The sequence below is a fragment of the Bufo bufo genome, chromosome 6, assembly GCF_905171765.1.
Source record: "Bufo bufo chromosome 6, aBufBuf1.1, whole genome shotgun sequence".
NCBI classification, from domain to species: Eukaryota; Metazoa; Chordata; class Amphibia; order Anura; family Bufonidae; genus Bufo; species Bufo bufo.
The window spans coordinates 8,802,329-8,819,464 of record NC_053394.1 but is presented as its reverse complement, the minus strand read 5'-3'; the positions used below and the strand labels follow the sequence as shown (position 1 = coordinate 8,819,464).

General features: G+C 41.1%; 1 protein-coding gene across 14 annotated transcripts in view; it reads left to right on the top strand.

The window, feature by feature from the left end:
* TCF7L2 (transcription factor 7 like 2) overlaps positions 1–15,652 on the top strand; it is a 185,965-nt gene extending 170,313 nt beyond the window's left edge. For 5 of the 14 annotated variants that reach the window (XM_040438185.1, XM_040438182.1, XM_040438179.1 and 2 more), the window contains 6 exons: positions 49–208; positions 583–702; positions 2,934–2,982; positions 3,513–3,563; positions 8,906–8,978; positions 13,310–15,652. In XM_040438185.1, the coding sequence (XP_040294119.1) occupies positions 49–208; positions 583–702; positions 2,934–2,982; positions 3,513–3,563; positions 8,906–8,978; positions 13,310–13,736 (880 nt within the window). In that variant the 3' untranslated portion in view covers positions 13,737–15,652. Of the gene's footprint in view, positions 1–48; positions 209–582; positions 703–2,933; positions 2,983–3,512; positions 3,564–8,905; positions 8,979–10,152; positions 10,226–13,309 lie in introns of all 14 variants that reach the window. The other 9 variants (XM_040438188.1, XM_040438181.1, XM_040438178.1 and 6 more) reach the window with 7 other exon arrangements.
* Positions 15,653–17,136: the final 1,484 nt, after the last annotated feature.

Here is a 17,136-nt window from a genome sequence, read left to right as displayed (position 1 = left end):
ATACGGAGCTGATCTAATGCTTGTGCTGTTTTGTTTCTTCTGATGCAGAAAACATCAGGATTCCAAAAAAGAAGAAGAAAAGAAGAAACCTCATATAAAAAAGCCTCTTAACGCATTTATGTTGTATATGAAAGAAATGCGAGCAAAAGTGGTCGCAGAATGCACGTTAAAAGAGAGCGCCGCCATCAACCAGATCCTCGGCCGGAGGGTGAGTGTCGCCTTCATCCCTCCTGATCATCCAGTATAGGGGAGTGATAGTCCAGCAGTAATGGGGGTAATACAACCAGCATGATGGGGATTATACTTCTCCAATCACAGATAGATGATAGATAGCCCATTCCCGGTTGTCCCCCCCCCCTGTCATGATATGCCACCGACTCCTATACACCGACCCCGGGTGTGTCCCCATTTCTCAACCCCCTATTTCCCGCATGCTTTGTCAATACTAATGTATAATTTTAGACTTACCAATAAAGCTTTATTGATTGATAGATATGAGATAGAAAGATATAAGATAGATAGATAGGAGATATTTTTCTGTATTCTATAGAATAACACCGGGTCCTCTTCTTCTCCGTACAGTGGCATGCGTTATCAAGAGAGGAGCAAGCGAAATACTACGAGCTGGCACGGAAGGAACGGCAGCTGCACATGCAGCTTTACCCCGGTTGGTCAGCAAGGGATAACTATGTAGGTTCCTATGTAGGTGGTATTTATTCCCCTTCTATAGAGCTTTACGTTGTTTTATTACAGGGCTTCTCCAGATGATTGTGTAGCATCCTGCCACTGTTACTGAATGCTGCGGGCACAGGAGGTCTCTGTATACAGGATGGATATACAGATAGAGACTTTAAATCTAATCACAATAGGAAACCAGGGAGAAACAAATGTATTGAAGGGGTTGTGACAAGTTTTGAGGTTATCCCTGTACTCGGCTATCTCCGGGATTCTCGCAGAAAATGAACGGCGCGTCAGGGCGCCGGTCAGTTCTTGTGTATGGGGATAAGTTCAAAACTTGGCACAACCAGTTTTAGTAAGAGTTGCAGGATGACGTGTACAGATCGGTGCATTAAACTTGTCTGAAGATGGAAGCCCCATTATCATCTGTTGAGAGTATGAAACACGACAAGGTTACATTCAAAGTGAAAGGCGAGACGTCTTCTCCGCAGCCTCTTCATTATTTCCCACAGTTTATACTGACGTCGTAGACAAAGTTGTTGCTTTATTCCCCCTTTCTTCCCCCTTTCTTCCTCTTCAGTCTCCATTCCTAGCTTCCCTTTCCCCAAACTTTGTTTTCTCTTATTTTTCCATTGTTTTAATATGTAACCTTTTTAAATTTTCCTTCGTCTTCCCTTCTCTTTCCTTCCTTTTTTTATCCACTTCCTTACAGTTTCCTCTTTATTAAGTCCACTCCTTCCAGTTCCATGTTCCTTAATTATCCTCAGATTTGCTTCTCTTTTGCTATTGTTTTTTTACATTTCTATTTCCCTTATTGCTAACCCTTAATTTCCTTTTATTCTTTCCCTTCTGTTCATCATTCTGTTCTGCTTCACTTTCCCCATTTTTCTTTTCTACCCTTACCTTTCCTTTTTTGCTTTCCCCCTTTTTCTTTCTGAATCATTCCTCCTTCCTTCCCTTCTGTAATTTTTTTATTTCCTTTGTCCTACTATTTCTTTTCTATACCTTTCCTTTCTTTATTTTGTTATTTTTCCTTCTTTCCTACTCCTTTTCCCTTTCCTATGCATACCCTTCAGATTACCTTTTTCGTTTCTGTCCTTCCTCCTGTCCTCTCCTTTACCCTTTTTCCTCCTACTCCTTCCCTACCTCCTCTTTTTTCCTTATTTTTTTTAATCCACATTTGCCATCTGCTCCCCTTTTCTCCTCTCCTTCACCTTCCCTTCTTCTCTTTCTCACTTTTCCTTTCTTAATCATCCTCTCTATCCCTCCCCTTTGTTCTTTAATCTGCCTTTCCCATCCGATTCCTCTTTCCCATCTTCTGCATCTTTCCTTCCTCACTTTTCTATTCTTTCTTCCTCTGATTCTATTCCTCTCTTTCAGTCTGTGTTTCCCATTTGTTTCCACTTTCCCCTCTCCTACCCCTTCCCTTTCTCACTTTTCCTTCCCTTCATCCTCTCCTTTCCTTCTCCTCTGTTCTCCACTCTGCATTTTCGATCCGTTTCCACTTTCCCCTCTCCTTCCCTTTCTCACTTTTCCTTCTCTTCATCCTCTCCTTTCCTTCTCCTCTGTTCTCCACTCTGCATTTTCCATCCGTTTCCACTTTCCCCTCTCCTTCCCTTCCTCACTTTTCTCTCACTTGCTCCTTTCCTTCACGTCTGTTCTTTAATCTGTGTTTCCTATCCGTTTCCACTTCCCCCTGTCCTATCCTCTCCTTTCCTCACTTTTCCTTCCCTTCCTCCTCCTTCGCTTCCCCTCTGTCCTTTAATCTATGTTTCCCATCTGCTTTCTCTTTCCCCTCTACTTCCCTTCTCTTTCTTCCTTTCTCCTCTTGGGAGAGCTCTATGTAAACTTCTTTCCCATGAATAATACATATTTCCTTTGGTGGATCTAGAATAATTCGGTCCACCCGGATGTCTCTGCCGCTTCTCTTGTCTCTTTCTGTTGATGACCCAGAATGTTATGGTTTTTGTAGCATGATGGTTGCTGTAGTCCAGTCTCTTCCTGTTGGCCACATTTGGCTCATTTCCTGATTGTATCAGTGGCATCCAATGGCTTCCTCTGAGATAACTGTATACAATGTATCATGCTCCTGGCCATTGCTATACCATCCAGTCAACTCCTGAGACTCTGAGGGCCCAGGGGCCACTAGCAGATCAGACATAGCAGCTATTGATGTTGACTCACCTGTATGTAGATGTATTGTGGACCTTCTCCCCTTGTGTAAACTGTATCTGTCTTTTATGTTTCCTCTTTAGGGGAAGAAAAAGAAGAGGAAAAGAGACAAGCAGCCAGGAGAGAGTAACGGTAAGTAGTCCCCACCCTACAGTGCCCCCTCCTTCCCATCATCCCTGCCAGCATACCCAGGGTGGTATCTGACTGTACGACCCCTCCACCAGTGATTAGTTAACCCCATATATAGCCCCCCCCCAACATGTCCATAGTTTCCTTAACACCCCTCCCCCGAACCCATTGTTTCCAATGCCATTGGTGTAAGTCTAGATTTGACGTGAACTTTGCATGTAACGCTAGAAATGTTGTATCCTGAGATTGACTTAATATTAACTGTAAAGTATTGGCAACCAGCCTGTAGTTTAATCCGCCATAACTGTGTGGTGTTTACCATGCGTGTGCAAGCATGTGTGAGTCTGTGTGTGGGTGTGAGGTCTGTGGCCGGGGGTCTTTGCTGCATGCTTTACTGGGGTAATTCCCTGTCCACATCCTTGTGTAATTCAGGCATTAAGGAGGTTTGACGATATCTGAGATCTAGCGCTACATGCCGTATATATACCAGTGACCGTCTCCAGACTATTGTGTAATTTGTTCTTATTTTTCAGAACACAACGAATGTTACCTAAACCCTTGCCTTTCACTTCCTCCGATTACAGGTGCTAAGCCATTTTTTGGACTTATTCCTATAAGTTTATGATTTGATTGTTTTCCCTGACAATGCATTTTATCGCCATCATAATTTTATTAACATAAACCACTTCTTGTGAGAGAGGACAGGAAAGAGAAGGAACCCGACGCAGCAAATTCTGATCACCGCCCCGGACACACAGTTGCTCTGGCTTTAAGCTTTGGTAAAGGTGGGGGGGATGGTTGCACTATAGAGGTAGGCAGAGAGTATAATGAGAGTTGTAGTCCTACACGTCAGCGCAGGATACGAGGACCTGGACGTGTCTTGTTGTGTCTTTTACTACCGTATACTGTGCTTTCACTAATAATTAACTCCTCGTCGTTGCTTTGCTAAATGTATAGAGGAAATGCTGGCAGTTGCTATAGGGTGAGAGTATGCCCCAATATAGGTTCTCCCAGTTGCCCTCTATTTTAGGTGCTGTGACACCTGCCTGAAAGTCATACCACTCCTCTCTATGCTTGTATATCAAGGGGATGTGCCATTTATTTGTAAAATTGTATCTGCTAGTAAGAGTTTACCCATTGGATCCCCTGCACCTAAAAATGGCTCAAACCTTCTAAAGAAAATACAGAAACATCATCCACCGGGTTCTGTAGCAGATGTGGACATTCACCTTGTGCACAGAATGTCTCAATGACCCTAATAGAATGCACTGTGGATGTTCTCTGCTCCTCAGAGGAGTTATTTTCCTAATGTTGGTCCCACCCCCGCTTTAGAAAAAAAAGGAGGAGCAGAGGGCACACCCTTTAATGCATACTGCATACAGGCACATCCATCTCTTGCAGAAATCTCCAGCCCTTGGGTAGACACAGATTCATCTAAGACTTCTGGTTCTGGTTAGGTTTCCACCAGTTGGATGCATGTATAAGATTTCCTGTGAGCAGCAGGTTGTGATATTGGTCCGCTGATATCTGCCCCCCCCCCCATAGAAGGTCAATAACTTGCATAATGGGAGGTCATTTGTTTTGAACAATGGTGGTCCCATCTATGCTCATATGATGGCCTGGAGCATAGGTGACCTGTCTACTGCACGCTACCTGAATGTGCTCACATAACCGTACCTGCTCCAGTCTCCATCCTCCTGGTTGCTTATTCTAAGACATTCATCTGCAGCAAGCAGACAGTAAAGAGGGAACTATCGTAGACATCCCGAGTCCTCCATGCTGACGGTGCCCGCAGTATTTGCACTCTCTGCCTCGGAGCAGAATGGAGACTGTAGTCTTATATATAATGGAGAACCTCACGTCCAATCTCCCGTAAATCCCTGCATAATGAGAACTTCTTAGACTTTGTGCTTCCATTCTTCACCATTTTCAAGATCTCTGTTTGCTGTCAGTGAATGGTAACACTCTTCTATACACCCAGAGCTAGCCCTGCTCACTTCTCCAATGGTCTGTTACAATGTATCAGTGTAGACATAAACAAATCCCTCTCCGGTCCTGGACTCTTACCTGCACTGCAACATTGTAACAAGTCCTATCAGCCGTGTGTGCGGGACTAGGTCAGTATGGGTGGGCAGCCTGTAGATGTATACAGCATATGATTTATTCAGTGACACCAAGCAGAACTTTTTTCCTTAATTATCCGGGTCAGCTTTATTAAGGCTATGTTCACATCTGCATTGGAGCCTCCATCGCAGGTTATCTTAATTTGTCATAGAAAGATTTTCATCATCAAAGCGAGGGACACCTCAGAGGAACCCAGCGGATCCCATTGTAAGTCCATTGGATCTGTCTGCTGCCAGTGGTGTCCACGCAGAGACCGCATCCTGGTTTCTGATTGTAATGGATATGCAATGTTTGTGGATACATTTTTGGTTATTTGCATTCTGTCTATAAATGTGGGAAAATAGACAGATATATTCCATATTAGACAATATCCATGCTGACGGTTTCCTTTAGACGTATATTGGATTGTTAGACTATTTATGACAGGGGCATCCTGGGATAATGTTGTGCAAAATGCAGCAACCGTTTCTGCATGCAGTAGTCCTGGGCAGAGCAGTCCTATGTCGGTCCCTTGTAGAAGGACGTGGTCGTATGTTGTCACATGCTTTAAGCCAGAGCATCCATGTGAGGGGAGGTGATGCGTATTGTCGTCCTGGCGCCTCCGGTGGGGAGGCGACTTCCAGCCTTTCCCCAGTGCATGCTGGGTAAAACTCAGGGTGCTCTGTGACTCCTTTGTTTCCTGTCATCTTTCAGACATGCCTCAGCTTCCAGCACGTTCTATAATGCATCCTAATTGTCTGTATGTTCCCCGAGAATGTGTCCCCCATAACAGTCTGTTTCCCGAGCGCTCCCCAGACTTCTTGGCGAGACACTAACTATGGGAAAAGCAGGAAAATACCAGACTGTTCCAAAAAGGATTTCCTACAAAAACCTCCTTAATCTAATTTTTTATGTTATTGCTTCCAGAAAGTGTCTTCACTCCAGCATGCTGAACTCTCCGCTTGTGTTTGCTCCCCCCAATCATGCTGCGCATTGCTTCAAAGGCATGCCTCATAGCAGAGCCGCTCGCTCATCCCGCTGCCTGCTCCATCTCTCTCTCTCACTCTCTTTCTTTACATAAGTTGTGACTTACAGATAAATACATTGACTGATGAGCACTTTATAAAGCTGCCGTATCCCCCGGTCGTGTGCACAAAAAAGCAGGAGGCAGGAGCTCAGCTACATGGCTTTTATTTCCATGAGAGGGGGCACATACTTTATGTTTATAATTTAGACAGGGTGCACATACTTTTTATGTAGATTGGGTGCACACACTTCTTTATTAGGAGTGTGCATACCTTTTATTTAGATGGGGTGCACATACTTTTTATTTGGGGGTGCACATGCTTTTTATTTTTATTAGGACTCCACATATCTTTTATTTGAAATGGACATAATTTTTTATTAGGTGTATACATTGCTTTTTATTTGGAGTGCACATCCTTTTTTTTATTAGGAGTGCACATCCTTTTTTTATTAGGAGTGCACGTCCTTTTTTTATTAGGAGTGCACGTCCTTTTCTTTTATTAGGAGTGCACATCCTTTTTTTTATTAGGAGTGCACATCCTTTTTTTTATTTGGAGTGCACATCCTTTTTTTATTTGTAGTGCACATCCTTTTTTTTTATTAGGAGTGCACATCCTTTTTTTTATTTGGAGTGCACATCCTTTTTTTATTTGTAGTGCACATCCTTTTTTTTATTAGGAGTGCACATCCTTTTTTTATTAGGAGTGCACATCCTTTTTTCATTTGGAGTGCACATCCTTTTTTTATTTGTAGTGCACATCCTTTTTTTATTAGGAGTGCACATCCTTTTTTTATTAGGAGTGCACATCCTTTTTTTATTAGGAGTGCACATCCTTTTTTTTATTAGGAGTGCACATCCTTTTTTATTTGGAGTGCACATCCTTTTTTCATTTGGAGTGCACATCCTTTTTTTATTAGGAGTGCACATCCTTTTTTTATTAGGAGTGCACATCCTTTTTTTTATTAGGAGTGCACATCCTTTTTTTATTAGGAGTGCACATCCTTTTTTTATTAGGAGTGCACATCCTTTTTTTTATTAGGAGTGCACATCCTTTTTTTTATTAGGAGTGCACATCCTTTTTTTTATTAGGAGTGCACATCCTTTTTTTATTAGGAGTGCACATCCTTTTTTTATTAGGAGTGCACATCCTTTTTTTATTAGGAGTGCACATCCTTTTTTTTATTAGGAGTGCACATCCTTTTTTTTATTAGGAGTGCACATCCTTTTTTTATTAGGAGTGCACATCCTTTTTTTATTAGGAGTGCACATCCTTTTTTTTATTAGGAGTGCACATCCTTTTTTTTATTAGGAGTGCACATCCTTTTTTTATTAGGAGTGCACATCCTTTTTTTTATTAGGAGTGCACATCCTTTTTTTTTATTAGGAGCACATCCTTTTTTTTATTAGGAGTGCACATCCTTTTTTTTATTAGGAGTGCACATCCTTTTTTTTATTAGGAGTGCACATCCTTTTTTTTATTAGGAGTGCACATCCTTTTTATTAGGAGTGCACATCCTTTTTTTTATTAGGAGTGCACATCCTTTTTATTAGGAGTGCTCATACATCTTAGGAGTGCACATAATTTTCTATAAGGAGTACACAAATTTTAGAGGTGCACATGCATCTTTATTAGGAGTGCACATACTTTTTATTTGGATGGGGCGCACATACTTTAAGAAGATAGGGGTAATATCACATAGGACATAAAAATAGTAATAAATCTGCTCATGAGAAACATGAATCATAGTAATGAAGGGTAATAAAATGAGACACCGCAGCAGATTCACTAAAGCTATAGATGACGTAAACTGTGTACACCGGATGCATCACAGGGGCTCAGGGCCGTTAGACACTGTTGTCTTTAACTATCTGGCATATTTTGTGTCATAATTTTGATGCCATTATGGCGGAAATTATCCCATGTTAAGCCCCACCCCTTTTCTGCTAAGACACGCCTCTTTTGCCGAGTCAGGCACAGTGTATTATTATTTTTTTGGGGCACATTTGTTTCATAAATCCTCTGGGAAAAATTTACTAAACCTGTCAAATATTTAGACGGTGCAAACTTTGATTCCTCACAGTGTCTGACGCGGGATGATAAATCTGGTGCATCTGTATGCGGTCTACTCTAACCTTATACAACCTGTTAGTTGGCTTACTTTATGCCACAATTTTGCACATTGTTGCATCTTAAGCCACCTCCCTTTTCACTAGACCACACCCTTTATATTAAGCCACAACCCTTGTCAGGCGATTCCCCAAAAAAGTGTCTTAAACACTTAATAAATGTGGTGCAGGGTCCAGTGTCTTTATGTTGGGGATGGTGGGAGGGGGGGGGGGGGGGTAAAACTACAGCACAAACATATTGCAGCTCTAGACAAAAAATAAATAAAAAAATAAAACTAATCTAGATATTTTCCTATTATATTATAAATAGTATAATAAATACATAAAGAAATTTAAAATTATAATAAATGTATTAGGTATAAAAAAAAGTAGTTAAATTACAGCCAAAAGAAACAAATAATAAATAAAACAATTGTCCATAAGAAGTTGTTCTGTATAGCTCCAGTCTTTGGACACGTGGGGGGTACTGCAGCTTTAGTCCTATCTGCCAATGAAGCACAAATTATGCAAGAATCCATTTCCTTCTCTGAACTTCTGTTGATCTCTGTGATTAAACAAGTAATAATGATGACGTTCTGCGCTTTTTGCAATTAGTAACCAGTTCATTGATTTTTTTTTATTATCTTTTCTGTTCCTATTTCTGCTCGCTTCTGTCTTGAACCCATTCAGACCTCAGCGCCCCTAAGAAATGCCGAGCGCGCTTTGGCCTTGATCAGCAGAATAACTGGTGCGGTCCTTGCAGGTGTGTATGGTTATTCCAGATTTAGATATGGCTGGTTTTACCAATTTTGTTTTTGTTTTTAATTTAATTTTATAATTTTTATCTGGTAATTTCCCGCTCTGCGTCTAAAATTAATCGTTAGTCCATGAAGCGGTGGGGGGGCCTATATTTGGGCCCCACAAGGCAGAATGAACCCTTTTGGGACTTCAGGGTCAGTGTCAGGTACTTTCTGGACTAAGACCTAGTTCCTCTTGATAGTTGAGATGAAGGTGGTCCAATGATCATGGTGGTCAACTTCAGACCATGAGGTTGTCCTCACACCAACTTTATATATCCACTAGGAAAAGGTTAAGAGAGTTTAAAAAATACTCACCTTTTTGAAACCTTTCCGCCAATGACCCATCCTAGGGAGCGTACAGGTAGCGACAGCAAAACCAATGCCCCCTTTGCCCGCATTTTTCTCATTCTTTAATCTACAGCCTCTTGTCCATCACAGTATTTAACAAGCTCGCTGACGACCATTGCTGCCTGCTTCTCATCTTCATCGATAATCTATTAACCACCCCTATAAACTGGGCATTCCTGTTGCAGTGAATACACTTGAACAATACACAAAAGCTGCAGAATTTGGCTCTTTGGTTTCTAGTTGTTGACTGTGCAAGGCGAGAGCTTGTGAGATTTCCTTCCCATTCTTCTTTTTTTCCCGTTGGTTGTTTTTGTATTGACCTCGGACATTGCTCGTTGCCTTGTCTTGACCATATTGATGTTGGACCTCCATTGACCTCATGAGCAGTCACCATTCTGTCTCTGTACATAAAGACTGGTGACTTCCTCTCTATGCATGGTCATTCATTAGTCATGAGTTATCACCAACCATTTTCTATCATCATACCTTCTCCAAAACCCAATCTTACCCCTCATGGTGGATTTGGTTGCCTGATGCCTGACACTGGCCATTCTATGCATCCCACATGTAGTAGAGCGGATCTTTGTCTGTCTCCATCCACTTGGCCTTGTACGGGTCTTCTTGATCATTCCAGATGTTGTGCATGTTAGCCATGGACCGAAGGGGGAATTACCAAATAAAAAAAAAAAACTGCATATACCATAGGTAACCATAGCTAAGAAAAATGTCTGCAACCGAGCAGTATCCACCATTGTGCTGTATTTTTGTGTGTTTACATTGTGCTAACAGATGCAAATGCTCCTAAGAAGTGTCGAGCATTGTTTGGACTTGACCGGCAGAACCTATGGTGCAAACCGTGCAGGTATATTTATTACAAGGTCCATGGGGAATAACTCAATTCCTTCTGTCCTTTCAAGATCTTGTCTGATGATTCTACCCATGAATGTTTCCAATGAGTCTCCTTCCTATCCTCTGGTCATTACTGGTGGTGGTTGGACTATTAATCTATATTCTTTCAATTTCTGGTGGAAAATTCTATAGTCTAGTCTATAGTCTAAATCCAGAATTTGGTATTGTTCCCTAACAAGTGGGCAGAACTTCCTACAAAACTGAGTTGAGGAGCTCAAGAGTAACTAAAATCCAGTAGCCTATAAATCTACATATCTACCGGTAGTCGCTTCTTGTATGACAATTTTTTTAAGCATGGAGTTGAGAAGTCCATGAGATATATCTTCTCGTAACCATTGAGGAGGACCAAGGGCACCCTGTAGTATCTCCCCTGATTGGGATACAATGAGTATAAAATGGGATACAATTACAAATGTGTAGAAGACAATGACCACCTGACTACATTTCCTTTATTTACTATTAACCCTTCCCAAATGGGTAAAATTGCCACTTTTCCAAAAATGTGTATTTTTGGAAATTTAAACTTTCTAAAAATGAGTAGGATGGGTACTTACCAATTTTTGTATTCATCAATCATCCTCAATCTGATCGACAGTTTCATCCTGACATCATCAGAGAGGTAGCACTGTTAAAAGCATGGCCTCCTGGCTTTGATATCACATACTCAAGGACCAATGTACATAGAAAGGAGGAACACAGTTTTTCTTGATTTTCTTCATTGACACCTTCTTGTAGCCCCACATCTAACGATAAGAGTCACTACAATTATGTTACAAACTAAATTGCAGTTCACATGGTAAAATCTCAAGAAGGGCTACAATAAAACAAAGAAAAAGATTTAAAAAAAAAAAACTATCCCAAGGTAATAACAACCTTAACAAGGCGTAGTGTCAGGTGGTATCATAGTAGGACCTTCTGTAGGGACTTTCTCAGTCTTCTCCTCTTTGTAGGATGTCCCCATTTTTCAGCAGCCACCTGCATTGTACCTAAGACAATATTGCATTGTGAGCACAATGTCATATATTTGATGGCATCTGTCATTGAGTCTTATCATGCAGCATCCACTAGTGGAGCATGGTTATCAAATGTGATCATATCAGAGGGTTCAGAACAGCAGACAAACTTTGGTGGAGGGTCTAAGCTTTCTAACTACTTTCTTGTTGATCCTTTGGTTAAATCTGTTATTTCTTTATTCTGATGCAAGCAGTCTTTGAATTTGGAATGTAACAATGGTAGGTATGTGTTTTCTCCCTCTCTGTGTGTAATGTCTCTTCATCTCCTGTCTCATGGTCTTAGTATGTAGACCCAAGACCATTGTAACGAAGCACCGAGTATCATTCACTTGGAAGGTATCGAGGGCGGCATCAGACTTGGGCCCTTCCTTTGAATAGCTGGGATGCTCATAGTCTTCCATTACACACATGATCATCATCTTCTACATCTGAATTTTTTCCACTTTTGACCAGTACAGAACAATGCCATAAACGTTAATGTCTTACTCCACCCAAACTGAGACCAAGGAACTTGCTAGTGGGCTCTCTGCAGGAATGCCGGTTTTCTAAGGAGCAGTATCTTACACTGCCGACTGTAGTCTTGTCCATTTTTATATAAGTGCCTACAAATATATAGTCCACCTTGCTAGACACAATTTCAGCGTATTGACTGCAAACCCTTCTAACCACTAACAAGAAAGTCTTGTCCCATGTTATGACGTCATTGCTCATGCCTTTCGTTTCATTCTATCATTCATTTTCTGCCATTAGCATTTCAGCCCTGCATGCGTCATTGAGGTTGTTGGAACAGAGTTTAGATTATGCTATTTCGGGTCACTTAGGGAGCTTAGATAGTTTTTATAACACCTCTGGTCACTAGTGGAGTTAAAACTGTCCATATTTACAACAATCCAAAGTATTAGCTCACTATGACAACACCTGTACAACCTCTGGTGCCTTGTGGAGCTAAGACTGATATATATATATTTTTTATAATATCCTCAGTAGTTTATAACGCTTATTATGTTACCACTTATTTCACCTCTGGTTACTGGTGAAGTTAAAATGACACATTTCTAACACCCAAGCTATTTGCTCGGTATAATTACACCTATATGACTTCTGGTGCCTTACTGGATAGCTATGGTGCCTTATTGATAGTTTATCACATTTATTTCACCTCCTGTTACTGGTAGACCTAATTGACCACATCACTAGTAGTGTATGAGGCTCAGTAAGTTGGTTGGTAATAAATATATAGCCCACACTTCTACATTCCTTTCAGTGAGGGCATTATTATCACCCCTGGTGACTGGGGGAGATAGGTTTGATTGAAGCGACATCCACAATAGTTTATGAAGTGTAGCATGTTCATAATTATACCACCACTGGTGACTTGGGGAGCTAGGACTCATTCTATTTCTAACCTCAACAGTCTGTTATAAAGCTTTAGTGTGATCAAATATATGGCATTTCTGGTCACTAAGGGAGCTTAGATCATTTACAGTACTATGAGATTTGTAACATTATAATGTGGTGGAGTTACAACTAATGTCATCCTATCCACAATAGGTTATGAACCTTACATGGTTGACAATTGTACCTCCTCTGGTGACCGAGGTCACAGACTGATTCATGTTTGAACAGTCATTTATAAAACTTAGTTTGATCAAATATATAACATCTCTGATGACTGATGGAGCTTAGAGCAATTTAGGTTAAGGCAGATTGCAGTGAGATATGAAACGTATTAGGATGTACCCCCGCTGTTGAGATGAGGAGCTACAAGAGATCCCATCCAGAAAGTTCTGATACTAGTATGGGGACAGTTGTGCCAGAACATTTAGCTGATTCAAAATAGGAGCTTGGAATTAATGGAAAATAAAGCTACAGGAAAAACACAATAAATTCATTAATAGATGCCTTCTACTGCTCGGAGCCTAAAGCAGGTTTTATTTCTATCTGCATTTTCTGTTTTTCAGGTAACGTTCTTAGTTGGTCTTTTTGCCTTTTCATATATCCTTTGCCTCTTTTCCTGTTTGTAGGAGAAAAAAAAAGTGCATTCGCTACATACAAGGTGAAGGCAGCTGCGTCAGCCCGCCCTCTTCAGACGGAAGCTTACTAGACTCTCCTCCTTCTTCTCCCAACATGCTAGACACCCCTCCAAGAGACTCCACACCACAAACTGAACAAACACAACCTCTATCTCTATCGTTGAAGCCTGACCCTCTGGCCCGGCTGTGCATGCCACAGTCACCTCTGACGGAAAGTCCGGCACGAAAGTCCAGCAACCGGCCCGCTACCATTTGTCAGAATGGAACAGATCACAGTCACCAACCCAGTCCATTACAGTCTTCAGCTCCTTACTCCTTGTCACTAACACAGCCGTCAACCTCCTTCCCTCCTTCTCATCGGTCCTTGGCTGGAACTCAACTTCAGCCCCTTTCACTTGTCACCAAGTCACTAGAGTAGTTGCTCCAAACACTGACGCTCATCCTTTTCAGTTTTTTTTTCTTTTTGATTTTTATTTTTTTCTAATATTTTTGATTTTTTTTTATTATTTGTGCCAAGCGGCTACTTTAGTAGAATGTTTTATGAAGTTCATTGGTCAATATTTGACCTGTCTTTTTATCTCCGCCTTTCCGATTCGACTGAGCAGAGATCTTCTACGAGCCTCAAGGTCCTGCCGAAATTTGTATCATCAACGTTAAATAGAAGAGAAGCAAAAGCAAAAAAGTCTTTTTAGCATCGGAAGAAGGGGGAAATTATATAAATATATATATATAAATATATGAAAATAAAAAAATGCATAACTGTCGTAGTTCTGATAGGTTCATTTGAAAAAGACTGATTTAAACAAGAAAATAGAAAAAAAAGCAATTTTGAAGCAGCCCTCGCGGAAGGAGTTGGTTCTTGATTATTTGTATTAAATACGAGCTTGCGAACCAATCATTTTACATCCAGTTTTTACCCTACAGGGCACCATGAATGCAGCGCCCTTATGTGAATCAACTTTTATTGTGATGTTATGTTGTTAATTGTTGAAATTGTACAGAAACACAAAAAAGATGAACAAATGTGTTAATATGCCTTGTTCCATGGTGGTGGTTGCTTTCTCTTTTTGTTTTTTACATTTTTTTATTTATTTTTTATTTTATTTTATTTTTTCCCGGGGCGGGAGGGGAAAGGGATGCTATTTCGAAATTTTGGGTGGGTGCGTTAACTATTTCAGAGCCATTGGACCAGTAAGTAGTATTTATTGCCTAGGAATTGCTTGTGTCCTCTCTGTTGTATCTTTTTCCAAAAAAAGTGTCTGTCCTCCCCATGCATTGTATAAAGTTTTCTTTTCTTTGTGTAAGCATCTTATATATAAATATATATCATTTGTACAAGGTTTTTAACTTTATATATAAATTTATATTTTTTGTTTTGTTTTGTTTTTTTGCTGTTTGACACTCAGTTGCCACCAAATGGACAATGTAGCTGCATTTAAAGGATCAATATTGTACAAAAATAAAACAAAAAAGACACAATTGCTCTAAAAAGCCATTTAAAAGAAGACTTGAAATTAACAAGGGACAGAAACCCTTTTTTCGCTGTTGCCATAACGGCGTCTTGTAAATTTACTTTAAGGAACAGGAGACCAGCCTGCGCCGATAGGACTGTAGACTGTGGAGAAATCGATGTGCCAAAATTCCCGGTGAATAATCCCCTTCCTCGTTTTTGATGCTGTATTTTTGTTACTCATGTTCTGATGTGATGTTACATAGGTAGCTTTGTATGTAGTTTCTGTCATCTTTAACAGGTATATTTGGTAGGAGGGTGACTGGGCAGCATTGAAAAATAATGAGGTACAAAAAAAAAAAAGTTCACAAATTACCCCCATGGGCCAAAATCCTGTATATTAGATTACTTATTAAAAATAAAAAAGTCTGCCAATTTTTTGCTTGCTTGCCACGTATAGAAATGTAGCAGGCGAATAAAAGGAGAGTAAAAAAAAACTAACGGGCATGTTGATGTTGAAAAAAAAATGTGAAAAAAAGCGAAAAAGAAAATGAAAATTTTTTTTGGAACAAAACTGAGAAACTCTTCATCCGTTCATCGAGTGCCATTGTATTTGACATGACGCAATCGTAGATCTGTCTCTGGTTTCCTCTGGTTTATTCTGATGCTAATTAAATAACTATAACATTTTTTGTGAATACTTTGAATGTTTCCTTACGGCTGTGATGTTACCGTTCAGTTCGATGCTCTTATTCCGATTTAATTTCAAAATGGTATTTAAAAACCATGCAAAAAAAAAAAAAATTTTTGTAATGAATACATGTTCATGCTGTACAGTATCTGTAGCATGCAGTTCTGGATTAATAAAAGCAACTTAGTATGTGCACCGTGTCACGTGTCATCTGTTTGACGGCAGCCGGGGGCGGGGGACATAGCTGCCAACGGTCCCCAACCTCCGGCGCTCCAGCTGCTGTGAAACTACAACTCCCAGCATGCAAACACGCTTGGCTGCTCTTCCAGCTCCCGCAGAAGTGAATGAAGCATTCTGGGAGTTGTAGTTTCTGAACTGCTGGAGTGGCGGAGCTTTCTGACCCCTGCCCCGACCAAAGGAAGGGTAGAATTTCTGCAAATTTTCATTGCAATGGTAATACCTGTCTGCAATGAGGCGGGGTTTACAAATGCACCATGATTCGGTAGGTTTGGGAGGGGAACCTGAATTAGCATAGCTAACCACACCCACTAGGTGTAAAATCACACAAATTATTTGTGCAACAATGGCGCGCCCAACATGACATTATGACTTTTTACCGCCATAGTTCTGGCACAAAGAGAGCTATGAATTCTCCCCATAGTGTTGAGTGATCATTAAATGCACTCCAGTTACCTCCAAAGCTGCAAGCATGATTCTGCTGGTTGCCTGACTAATAAACCAGCCAGGAGAGTAAAGGTGTCGGGTCCCGAGAGCTATTGGGAAGGCAGCAAATGGGATGTGACAAACTACAAATGCTTCGCTTTTGGGCTCATGCACACGGCCGTTGCCTGTCCGTGCACGTATTGCGGTTCGCCACATCGCGGATGCGGACCCATTCACGGAGTGCTTCCGTGGTGTTTCTGTCCGTGCCTCTGCACCGCAAAAAAAATAGAACGTGTTCTATTTTTTGCGGTGCGGATGGATCACGGACCCATTCAAGTTCCGTCTGCGGAATCCGCACGCATGTTGCTCGTGCATTGGGGACATTCATTTCTATGAAAGTTATGAGAACAACAGAGGAAGTATGCACGCTGGGAGTTGTAGTTTCACAACAGCTGGAGTGGCGGAGGTTGCCCACCCCTGTAGCGTCATATCTTGACCACCCCCAGCATCCGTGTGATTATCAGCGAATTCCTCGCTTAGTGAGTCCGGGGACATGAGGCCCTGCCAATAGTCATGCACCTCCCTCCCTGGGGAGACCTGGAGCAGACTCCAAATTCATCTGAATCTGATGTTCATACAAGGCCGTGCCTGAAAAGCTTCATAGAAACCTGTGATAATGCGTTACTTGTTCGAGCGGACGGCCCTGCAGAAAAGTGATCTCACCCTTCACGCTCCTCGCCCTCTGCCAGGTTTTTTTCATTAACAGGTAATTGAGCAGAAAGTAAAACAAGACGAGTTTACGTAAATCAAATGTTTTATCAAATCTGTTACTAAAAGAAAAAAGGGGGGAAAAAGTCACCGATGGCGCAGGGATGGAAAAAACGAGGTCTGAATGTGTTATGCACTCGACTAGGTTAGCCATAGAAAGGGGCGTGGCCCAGGGGCTCCACTATCGCAACATTTGTATCAAACGTTTACATTTTCGCATTGCTCCAGATCATTGTAACCTCTGTA